The sequence below is a fragment of the Cataglyphis hispanica genome, chromosome 20, assembly GCF_021464435.1.
Source record: "Cataglyphis hispanica isolate Lineage 1 chromosome 20, ULB_Chis1_1.0, whole genome shotgun sequence".
In the NCBI taxonomy this organism is placed as follows: Eukaryota; Metazoa; Arthropoda; class Insecta; order Hymenoptera; family Formicidae; genus Cataglyphis; species Cataglyphis hispanica.
Genome location: NC_065973.1, coordinates 3127685 through 3140387, shown reverse-complemented (window position 1 = coordinate 3140387; position 12703 = coordinate 3127685). Strand labels below are relative to the sequence as shown.

The 12703-nt window shown below is 30.0% G+C and overlaps 2 protein-coding genes across 3 annotated transcripts in view; one reads left to right on the top strand and one right to left on the bottom strand.

The window, feature by feature from the left end:
• The first annotated feature begins 6284 nt into the window (after positions 1-6284).
• Positions 6285-8480, top strand: LOC126856952 (KRR1 small subunit processome component homolog). The gene has a single exon (XM_050605993.1). The coding sequence runs from the start codon at positions 6419-6421 to the stop codon at positions 7337-7339; it is 921 nt and encodes a 306-aa protein (XP_050461950.1). The 5' UTR covers positions 6285-6418; the 3' UTR covers positions 7340-8480.
• A 109-nt stretch (positions 8481-8589) lies between these two features.
• LOC126856924 (polypeptide N-acetylgalactosaminyltransferase 2) overlaps positions 8590-12703 on the bottom strand; it is a 189250-nt gene continuing 185136 nt past the window's right edge. For both annotated transcript variants that reach the window (XM_050605943.1, XM_050605944.1), the window contains exons 9-10: positions 12410-12620; positions 8590-12322 (exon numbers count right to left, since the gene is read on the bottom strand). In XM_050605943.1, the coding sequence (XP_050461900.1) occupies positions 12053-12322; positions 12410-12620 (481 nt within the window). In that variant the 3' untranslated portion in view covers positions 8590-12052. The remainder of the gene's footprint in view (positions 12323-12409; positions 12621-12703) is intronic.

Genomic DNA, 12703 nt, shown 5'->3' with positions numbered 1-12703 from the left:
AAAAATGTTTTTCTCTTACCGTCCCATCATCTTCTCATCTATGTAAATATTATCTGTATATATACAACTTGTGTAATAATTGATAAATAATACTCGATACGCCATATACATGCATAAGAACCAATTTACAATCGGACGGGGTAAGAAGCAGAATCAGAGATACATCGATGAAACAATTTTTAATTCTGAATTAATATTTAAACCTTTCTAGAGCAATATCAATATTTAATTGTCTCTCAGTATCAATAATTAGTTATAAATTTATTTTCATGACAGTTTGAATACTTATATAAGCAACATATTTTGTTGCTTTCGTAAAAAGTATCTCTTATGAAGTAAACATTGAATTTAGAAGCAGGTTAAATAAACAAAAAAATTATACAATTATCTGCTTTTTATTTCTATCCACACAGTAATTGGCTTAAGATGATCCTAGATGTTCAGTAATTAGGAGAAAACGAAGCTACAATGCTCCGAGTATACCAATTAGTCGAAGAACTCATAGAAGAGTTTATATTCTCGACGTAAGACACCATTGGATACTTTAAAATGATAATATTAAATGTTAATTGAAGAAAAAACTCAGCCAAAAATATAATTTTATAAAAAAATATACAGATATATCTAATCTCTTTTAATAATAAATATAAAACTCTGTCTCTCTTTTTATACAATAAAATATCTAGAAAAAGCTGACATATAATTATAAATTGTTATAAATTTTTTTCATTCTTTTAGAGAGAAAGAGAGTGAGAGAGAGAGAGAAATAATTTTGTTTAGTACATTGCGTGATTATATACACAATTATAAATTTCTTCAATTTTTCACATATTATTTATCTTCGCGTTTAGAGTATCCATCTTCTTGACGTCTTCGTGGAGGATTATAGGATTATTATAGGTTTTATATATATATATATATATATATATATATATATATATATATATATATATATATATATACTAACGTTCGATGTGTGTAACACGTTATCACGAGGCACATAACATAATCGTCTAAGGGTAATATACATGAAAGAGCACGGTATGACAGTTCTTAAAATGTCGAGACGATTGCAGAATCCCGTTCAAACGAGAACGAGAAATCGTTTGACTATTTTGTACTAAGAATTATCGACTATATACGTCTAACGAGAGTGATTATGAACGACGATGTCGCAATTTGCGAACTTTTCCGTCGACGGACTGTAATAATTAGACAAATTTCTTGCTATAATGCATGTCTGTGCAGCTATCGTTTTTCATCTTTTGATGAAAGAATGATCTTTATGGAAGAGAAAGAGAGACGGAGCAAATGAGAAAAAGAGAGAAAGAGTGAGAATGTTGAATGGTGTATAAATAAAATCATATCAATCGTAAATAGTTCGTGTTATCTAGATATACTACGATTATTACGATTATTATTTATCACAGTATGAATTAGCGAAGAATATTGTAATTGTATAATAAACTGGGTCATAGATCATCCGTGCTGTCCTAATACCTTTTGATGATTTTAATTTTTGTATGAAAAAAATTTGAAATTATTTTTTCTAATTCTATATTAATTTTATTAAAGGAACTACGATTTTTTATTTATACAAATTACAGACATATTTTTTTAACATTGCTTAAAGAAAATATTAAGGTAAGTGATAATATACATTGTACATGTCAGTATTAGAAGTAAAAACAAATAAAATAATGGACACGTTAATTAACAAATTTAAATTATTTTACACGCTCATTATAAATTGAAGAGTTTTGATAAATTAAGTGTTTAAAAAGGATAAGATTATATTTATTAATTGTTGTCTTCTCTCACATAACATAACAATCTTTATATTTAATAAAACATAATTTATTGGCAATAACTACATACGAGTAATTGGCATTAGGAAAGACTTCGTAATACATCAATGGTTTAATAAAATATTTAATCTACAATTTAAAATATACTTTTATACATTAATATTCACGTATATATATGTGATAATACATAAAATATTACGGCAATAAATTATCAAAAATATGGTATGCGCTCTTGCCAGTCTTATGATAAACTTAATAAAAATGGGGTATAACTATTTTTATCAAATTCAGATGTTAAAGGTATAAAAATCATTACTTGAACAATAAAAATTATGTTTTATAATGTTCCAAAACCGTATTTTTATTAAATTTGGGGAAGAGCTACTTTTGAGATTTAATGAAACATAAAAGTTTTGTATTTTGGTGTGCCGAATTCATCCCTTTAGTTTGGATATGCAGATCTGAAACACCTTGTATATAATATATTGTCGTATAATATTTTATATCGTCATAGTACGTAAAATAGTTTGGCTGTCAATTATAAATAACATGGTATTCGATCTTGGTGGGGATACATAATAGCGCGCTAATGTTTACGTCCTTCAGCTTTGTTATTATTCGTGTGACGACGCTTGAGCAGGAAGGTAGTGTTTCGAGACGCTCCGTCAAATTTCGTTTTTAATCGCAATCGCGAAAGGTATCGAGAAATAATTCGTTACGATTAATGATTAATACGATTGATGATTAATTACCTTGTATATGTATAAGTTAAATAATACGTTATATTCCGACGGTATTTAGAATTAAAAAATTTTGTTCAATATTTTATCGTATAACTTTTCAATCATTTAAATATAATTCAATTTGAAAACGCGCAATCCAATCATAGAATCAAGTAGTTAATATAATGAAAGCTTTCCGAAATATATCAATCGTTTAATAAATAATTAGTTAATGATTTAAACTTATATAAACTACTTCTATAATATAATATTTCGCGATACGTAAAATATTTCGGCTGCCAATTATAAATAACATGGTATTCGATCTTGGTATGGGTACACTATAGCGCGCTAATGTTTACGTCCTTCGGATTTGTTATTATTCGTGTGACGACGCTTGAGCAGGAAGGTATTGTTACGAAACGCTCCGTCAAATTCCGTTTTTAATCGCAATCGCAAAACGTATCGAGAAATAATTCGTTACGATTAATGATTAATACGATTGATGATTAATTACCTTGTATATGTATAAGTTAAATAATACGTAATTATATTCCGACGGTATTTAGAGTTAAAAAAGTTTTGTTGGATATTTTATCGTATAATTTTTCAATCATTTAAATATAATTTAAAGTGAGGACGCGCAATATGTCGGTATGTAAAATATTTCGACAGTAAATTATAAATAACATAATACTTGGTGGCGTAAACAATAGCGCGCTAATGTTTATGTGTTACGGTTTCGTTCGTACGACAACATTTGAATATACTGTAATAATGGGAGATACTTCGTCAAATTTCTTTCCTATATCAGTTATCATTCGCATGCCAACTCACAATCAAGTTGAAAAGTAGTGATGCGCTCTATCAAATTCTTCTTATAAACGCGATCGCAACAAGTATTGGAAAGTAATTCGATATGATTATAATAATTAATTATTTTTTATATATGTTAAATAATATTCAATTATATAAATTTGAAGCGCATATTTTGCGTGATAATTACACATTTAATAAAAAATTGAAGTAACAGAGAAATTATAAATTATTATTTTGTTGGAATCTCTCTCTTTCTCTTTCTTTATCTATCCACCCATCTTTCCTCCTCCTCATTCTCTCACTTTTTATAAGAAATAATTATTTCTTTAAAAATATTTAAAATTAAATTATATTTTGTGTTTGATGTTTCATCGTTTGATTTGTCAACGATTTAAATATGATTGAAAACGCGCAATAAAATAGTCGAATCGCAGATCTGAATAATTAACATAACGATAAGCTCCGTATATTAATCGTTTATTAAATAAATAATCTATTATAAAACTTCAAATACTTGTATCGCGCGTACGAGTGCAGAAGTATGTATTAACAAAAGTGCGGGAGTGCCGTTTAAAGTATCGCGCGTGTGAAACAATCTGAGAGGAGGAGGAGGCCTAGGAAAGGCATCCTGCACCGGCGGAGCAACCCAAGGGTGAGTATTATTATTTTTATATTAATTATTATAAATCCCGTACATTCATTAATTTGATTTGATCATTATTTGAAACAAGAGAGACTCATACTAATTTAATAAAAGTTTTTATTAAAAAAAAATAATTTTCTTTTTTAGAATTTATAAAATTGTTATCCTATACACCTTTTTATTATTATATGCATCGGATATGAAAATCGATGCGTACAATAATAATTTTTTGAAATATTAATTATTTAAAGAGTTGCTATAATTTGGATTTTATATTTGTGTGTTGCAGACAACGTAGCCTTAAGACCAAATCTCCGCTGTTGCGCATCAGTGCCGGTGAGTGATAAATTTTATTTTACTTTGAGGTGACGTATCTGTAGATATTGTAAATGTAGATTGCAACTGTAGATTGTAGATACATTCGTTGCCTCAAAATGGATGGGCTAGAATATATATAGATTGAATGAAATAACTTTCAATAGACTTTTTAAATATGCATATTAGAAACATATTAGAAATATAATTTAGAACATAAATTAAAACAAAAAATTTAAAAGAAATATAAAATATTTTTCTCAATTTTATTTAAATAATTATTTTTATGCTACGTCAATTTTGTCACAATTTTTCATAGCCCATCCATCTCTAATTTATCTTAATGCCAAGTTATTAAAATAAAATAAATCCAACACATTTCTGTGTCGTATGAATAATTTGGCGATAATATTTATAATAATAATAATTAGTAATAATAATTAATAATATATAATAATGTAATAATATTTACATATAATATATAATATAATATAGGATACGTAATCAATTATTAAATTTGATTAATGATTTGACTTTCCGTCAAATTATTCATATATTAAATTGTATGACTCATAAATGTTTTATTTTTTTTATTTTAATATAAATTACATATTATTATAAATATTATACATTATTATAAGATTAAATAAGATTATTACTTTAAACAATGATTAAATTTGATTGATAACTTGGCATTAAATTGATTAAAGTAAAGTTATTTAAAGATGCATGACAAACTGTCATGTTATAAACGAGCATAAAATTATGCTCATGTACCGGCGATAATAATTAGCCGGCAACGAAAGGAATTTTTTTCCTTCATCGACTTCTGATAGGAGTCGAAGCTACACCTCTGGCTACATGTAGCCAGAATGTATATGGCCAGGATTAACGAAAGGTAGGTTCAACTGGCCCAACGGAAGCCTACGGTGCACTTTATTAGGGCATTTTATTAGGGCACGCGAATAAGGGACACGCGTAGTATACGCGAGTAGGGTACGCGATTAGGGCATGCGATTAGGATACTTTTCCTGAAAATCTCGTAATCCCACATTCCCGCTGGCTTAGCCAACAAAAGTAGAGTTATTAGGACTATTAGAACTTAATTTAAAATCATTTTTAATTCTTTAACATTCTTAAAAAATTAAATTGGGAATTTAAAAAAATACTAAAGCTATTAAATCATTGCAGAAATGAACAAATCAATTAAGATAGAAATTATAAATAAAAATTAAAAATTTAATTTTGAAAAATGTAAAAATGTTTTAAATGTATATTCAAGTCTGGAGAGAGAGAAATTTTTTCGCAATTCTGACTTGTTGTATGTAAAGTAAAGTTTTGGATATCACCTCGCGAGATATAAAAGATACGCTTATTATTTTTATTATAAAATTAATATTGTAAAAGATATCATCAATTTTCATGACTCCTAGGAAAAACATGACAGTGTATCTATCACCGGGCAATCATAAATGGTAAAAAAATTAAGTATTAACGAAAAACTGCGGTGTGCCTTTTTCAGGTCTCTTTATGTTGATAGAAAAATATTTTATCATTTGTTGATGGAAAAATATTTTATCATCTGTTGATCAATTAATTATAATCTTAATTCTTTCGCATATTCTACTATAGATGGCTTAGACATATTCTACTACATGTTTGGATACATGACACGTGACTTGTCAGACTCGTATTTCTTAAAGTGTTTGTTGGGGCCCATATAAATTATTAATTTTTTCCGTTATTATTTATATCAACAGTATGTAAAATTTATTAATAATTAATTAATTAATTAATTAATTAATATTATATATATATATATATATATTATATTAAGAATAAATATATAAATATCACATATACATACCTTTTCATTATTTTTTTGTGAGGGATTTGATAATCCTTCTTTGCAACGAAATTATATACGTGACTGAGACGTAACAGCGTCTGCTAGCATTCTATTAGCGCCATTACACATGCGCGAAATTTGTCCATCAACACACGACATAAAACTGGAACTTGCAATCTCGTGGCACGTGTGTTAATCTCATCTTCTAGAGACGGAAATCCATAAAAAAAGAATAAAAAGAACTGGATTAAATTTTTTCAAAATGGATTCTAAGAAGACTGGACCGATCGACAATGCGTGGTCATTGAAAATTCCACAGTTTAAAGAGAAGGATAACCCCCATCGTCTCCTCGAGGAGAGTTCATTCGCAACTATGTTTCCAAAATATCGGGAACAATATTTGAAAGAACATTGGTCGTTGGTTCAGAAAGTGCTAGCCGAGCATCATATCAAGGCTGAACTCGATCTCATTGAAGGTAGCATGACAGTGAAAACCACAAGAAAAACGTGGGACCCGTATATTATTATCAAAGCACGCGACATGCTCAAACTCATGGCTCGTTCCGTTCCCTTCGAGCAAGCAATGAGAGTTCTCCAGGATGACATTGCTGCAGACGTCATAAAGATATCCTCGCTTGTCAGGAACAAGGATAAATTCGTCAAAAGGAGACAAAGGCTGATCGGGCCAAACGGATGCAATCTCAAATCTATTGAACTGCTCACCAATTGTTATGTGGTAGTCCAGGGTCAAACTGTGTCGGCACTGGGACCTTATAAGGGTTTACAGCAAGTGAGAAAAGTAGTAGAAGATACAATGAAGAATATTCATCCAGTTTATAGCCTTAAAGCATTGATGCTCAAAAGAGAACTTGCCAAGAATCCAAAATTGAAGAATGAGAATTGGGAGCGTTATCTTCCCAAATACAACAGTAAGAATATAAGCAAGCGCAAAGAACCGAAGAAGAAGAAGGTAAAGAAACCATATACTCCATTCCCACCGCCTCAGCCAGAAAGCAAACTTGATAAGGAGATGGCATCTGGTGAGTACTTTTTGAAGGAGGAACAGAAGAGGGCAAAGAAAAGGAAGGAACAGGAAGCGAGACATGAGGAGGCAACTAAGAGAAGGCAGGAACGCAGAGCACAAGCATTTGTACCACCAGAAGAAAAGCCTGTTCAAAAGTGAAACTGCTAAAAAACTGTGATATTAACATTATACAAATGAAGAAGAAAGTTTAATAAGAACTCTGAAGAAGTGCAAGATAGAATAATATCATAATGCAAGTTATAACAGGCTACCTTTCATGATAACAATAATACGATAAGTACATAGTATGTAAAGTAAATGAAAAGGTATGAAAAATTGAATTTTGTTACACAAATATAAATTTACGGAAATATCCCGTTATTTTATTAAAAAAACTTGTTTTTATAATTAATGTAATATATCGCATTCTTAACATATATTTATATATATATAATTTTTTTTACATTCTTGTAAAATATGGAGCAGAGGAAATTTCGGTATTTAGCATTTTGAAAACTAATATACTTAGAATGTATTATATATACATTTTTTTTCAATAATATATATATATTTTTATTTATTAAATTTTACAGAATATTTTGAATGTTTCAAAAAAACAATCTTGATAAAATAAAATTCTGCACATATTTTTACAGACATTATATTGTAAAAATATAATGTTATTAATCATATTTTTTCTCTGTTTGACTTATTACTTTTGATTCTGCTTTTTTGAAGCATATTTTATTCTAAGTAATATATAAAGTCTTCAATATACTAATACCTTGCGTGATTCGATACAGTCACCATTTCAAATCTCGCCACAAAATTATCGTAATAAAGTAGCGGATGCTAAATTAGCCCTGAATCATTTTCCAATATCCAAAATTGCTCTTATCAGACAAAATATTGGACTAATATATCGTATTCGTCGTATGACAAGGGTGTAAATGCTCGTTCAATATAATACAGCGCTCTTATTCTATCTGCACCACAATTTCGCTTCTTGAGTACAAATTTTCATATTACTGAATACATCTATATTAACATTGACTGGTTATCCGCTATCTTAATATTAGGCTCGAGTCGCCTATTATCTTATTTTACTGATTTTGGAAGTACAACATTTCGTTAACTTATATCTATACTTCTTCTCTTTTATGTCGTGGATATATTTATTTACAGATATATGAGTATATGTATATGTATATGAATATGAATATGATTATGGCAATCCCGCTTACATGAGAAATGCACGGAACCGAGTAATAAATACGTATACACGCTGATTGCAAAACAAGCTTTTGGAATTATTAGGACGGGAGGGGAGTGATCAATATTTATATATATATATATATATATATATATATATATATATATATATGAGAGAGAGAGAGAGAGAGAGAATATGTATAGTTATTTACAAAGCAGCGATTTTCACGTCGCGTGAGATATAGTTTCAGGGTATTTTGCGCATGTTTCCGTTTGTGCGTGCGTATTCACTATCGCATATTTTTCGTACTTTCTCTTGATTTAGTTAATCAAAAATCGGATTAAATTGTTCCTTTTTATAATATGATGCTCGATCAATTATGGAAAAAATTAGTGTATAGCAAAATATTTAGTTTATTTGATAATATCGAAAAAATTATTTGCACAACTCTAATCTCTTATAATTACTAGATTTAATTCTCAAATAATTTCTTATTAAAAGTTAAGCATACCGTTAATTAAGCTTCGCACTGAATTATTTGTCTATAAAACTTTAAATTATTTGAAAACAAAGTTCCAAGTTATTTAGCTTGTGAAACTTGGACGGCAAAATCCTTTAATTCCAACATTGACTGACTGTAATTAGACTTTTCTCTTTCAATCTCTGGATAAAAGTTAGTCGAAATCCTTCAAAGCAACTGTAACTGAAAGAAAGCGCGATAATACGAGGATATCATTTGCGTATATATCATCGCTAACCGATTCTCCGATTAAAGGAAAATGTTTTAAAGGATCGATGGTTTTTCTCGCGCGACGATATAATAAAAATCTGAAATTTTTTAGACATTTTGATTTTCAGAAGTGATTTATTTTCATAATATGCGATCGTCTTCGTTTAATAGAGACATGGACGAAATCGATCGCGTAATATATCTATATTGAAATTATCAGCCTACATATAGAGAGAATATCGATATCAAAAGAACTTTTTGCCATATGCTTAGTGCAGCAGCTAGCTGGATTAATATATTGATGCTCGTGTATTATACAAAATTTTTATTAAGATGTTATTCATCTTGCTTCGCGATGTTTATAATCCCAGCACGAAGCAACGGCAGTAAGATATTATCTTCGGAAAGTATAAGTGTACAAAAGATCACGTTTTCTGCTAGTACGTATTGCTATGTTAGTCGTGTCAACTGCCATTTTGATTCACTTAACATGTTGTAGATGAGTAATGAAATCGACAAGATGACAAATGCACTTAAGAGAATTTTCACATTTTTATGTAATTCATTTTTTAAATTGGATTTTTTAGAATTGATGATTACTATAATAAGAATTACTTTTCTAATTAAAAATTAAAAAAAGAATTAATATTTTACTTCTAAGAATTAAAAATGTATAGAATCAAATTCTATTTCATCTTCTTCCACATATTTTTGGAATATTATATTACCGAGCTACAATATGTTAAGTATGCTTATACGCTTCAGTCACGCCGCGCTTTTTGCACAACCAAGTAAGTATACAATTAGTTACAAAAATAAATCTCTTTCCTGCGAATCTCATATACGCATATTTTTGACGAAAAAGCATTTTGTTCGTCACGATTTGTTATTTGATTACGGAGATAGGTATCGGCGGATTTAAAAATGCGCCCCGTATACACATTAAGGTAAAAATAACATACATTTTGTACGGACATTGCGTGATTGCGAGACCGATCAAAATAACAATATTAATCGCTAAGAAGTTTCTTGCGTTGTACACTCTCAGTGTTGCATATGTAAATCAAAATTAAAATATAAAAAATATAAAATTTGTGGATTTTTGGATTGTGCAAATAACGTATTTGGCATTGGCATTTTTTAAGACATCCTAAAAAAATGGAATTTTTTATCTTGTTAAAAATTTAGATGTCTAATTTATTGTAATGTAGAACGAGAACAATTGTGTAATAATTGGTTCTTTTTTTTAGTGTAAATATAGCAAAAATCTTCTTTGCGTTTATTTGTTTAAAAGCGTAATCTCAAAACGGTATTTGTGATAAATCTATCGATTATCTAGAATATGAAGTAATGCCAAAGTTTTGGCTATCTTCGTATAAAAAAAAATTACGTACAAGTAAATATAAAAAAAGATGAATGGCTCATTACTTGGACACTCAAATACATAATATAAAGTATCGGCCTACTCTAAATCTGAGCTTATGATAAGTAAATATAAATATCATGAAATTAGTTGTCTTTTATGTATAATTATATTCTGATTTAAATATACATATATATATCTTTCGTATATATATCATCAACTATGATTATACATAAAACAGAAAAAGATAATTTTATTTTTAATCTTTACTTTTTTTTAAATTGATTTCTAAACCGGTAACCTTTTTTTATTAATTATATTTCATTAATAGAGTTGTCATCTTATAGACCGATTTCACTTAACTCTTCAATTGGCGATGTCAATCTAAATTTACAATTGCATAATACATAAATTTTTTATATTAATGAGAGTTCTTTAAAAAAAGAAACTATAAAATATTTATATATTAAATTAATTTTTTTGAGATTTTATCAATGACACATCTTGCAAAAAGTTACGAGCTGATCGCATCCACGCAATACTTTATAAGTCAATTTTTATTCAAGTAATATATTTCTCAAACAAATTCTTCGAGTCTAATAATCATAAGCCAAAACTGTGCATGAGTATTCTGCGTATACAATTCAATTATTTCTTAATTAATATACACATGTAGCTCTCTTTATAACACTTTAACCCGCGAATATAAGGAATTTCTTTGCTCTATTAATTATCTTCGAGGTTAAAAGTGTTAAAAATGACTTTTTCAATAATGTGATGTTCCTTCATTTAAAACCAGTGCACGTTTGAAGTATATACCGTAATTCGTGCATTTGAGATTTAAGATGCAGTCACTACCAACGTGCTTCGGGTCGCAACATCGAAACGGTATATGCAACTTTCGCATTGTCACGATTCATACACACATTCCTTCACATTTTTTACATTATTTTACTATAAATAATATTACGCTTATCACACATCGATTGCGAGACGTTACTCTATTAATAAGATTAATCTTTTGTCGTTATAAAAGAAGTATTGTGATAATTTCTAACGTTTTTTTAGTATCTAAGAAACGATCAGAAGCGGTAGAATTTCGAATAGATATTAAAACTGAAGCTTATTGATTAGTATCATATACACCAAGCAGTCTTAAAACTTTTTTTACTCTTCTGCGAAATTATCCCGTCTCACGTAATACCACTTTTTCATTATTTAGGATATCCGAATCCAAATACACTCTCATCTAACTTTATGAAACAAGCTGCATTGAGAAATCGCGAACTTGTAAATCAGCGCGGTACAAGATATAGGTTCTTCCTCGGATCATATGAAAGACCAGAAGAAGAGCCACGATTATTGCACAAAGATACGCTGATATACGATAAAAAATTTGCCCGAGTTGATCGATCTATTCGCGCGCGGACAGCCAGTTTCTAATTAAGTAACGACGCCTCCGACGCGATCGGTTTCGGTTAGAGTGACTTTGATCACGTCGCGGCGCGTGACGATAATAAGTAAAAGTCTTGCGGGTGAATGGCGTGTTCACCGCAGCCATATCAGCTAGTGATTGTGGTTGTAGAGATGCCACCTTTGCGTCTCCGCATTCGAATCGCACTTCTCCGCCGTGATGCCGCGCTGCGCGTGATACCGCGAGTCTATGCACACGGGTATTCTAGTGTGGCGAATCAAGCCGCCTTCCAAGTGCCGCCACTTTTGATTCTCGCTGCCGTCGCAGATTTGCATCAATAACGTTGTACCCTTGGCGTACACCGGTAGAGTCAGACAGAGATCGTGATGCTTGATCAAGCCGTCTTTCGTGAGGCCCCACTCCTGCGAAATATATATCGATGTTTATCTATCGAATATATTTTGATCTTTATTGAATTTAAATTATTTTTTTGCTCCCGGCATACTTACCTGGTTGCCGCCGGTGTTGTGACAAGGATAGAGACCCACGTTTCCATCGAGAAGATGGCCCATGCTATCTAAACAGGCGGTGCCTTGTTTTAAAGAGCCTCCTGGACCACCCTCGCTCGTAGGTATTACCAATTCGGGATAGACGTTTTTCAGATACCAACTAAACGGCTTGCAATGCAGCTTTCGCTTTAATTCCATCCTGTCTTGGATACTGAAACGCGTATAATTATTCATGTCAATGATAACACAATCGAACTTTGCATTTTTTTTAATCAAATTTTCTGTCTTTGTGTA

What these genes read in the sequence shown, in the direction of transcription:
- LOC126856952 (XM_050605993.1), top strand. Translation starts at nt 6,419, where the DNA reads ATGGATTCTAAGAAGACTGGACCGATCGACAATGCGTGGTCATTGAAA.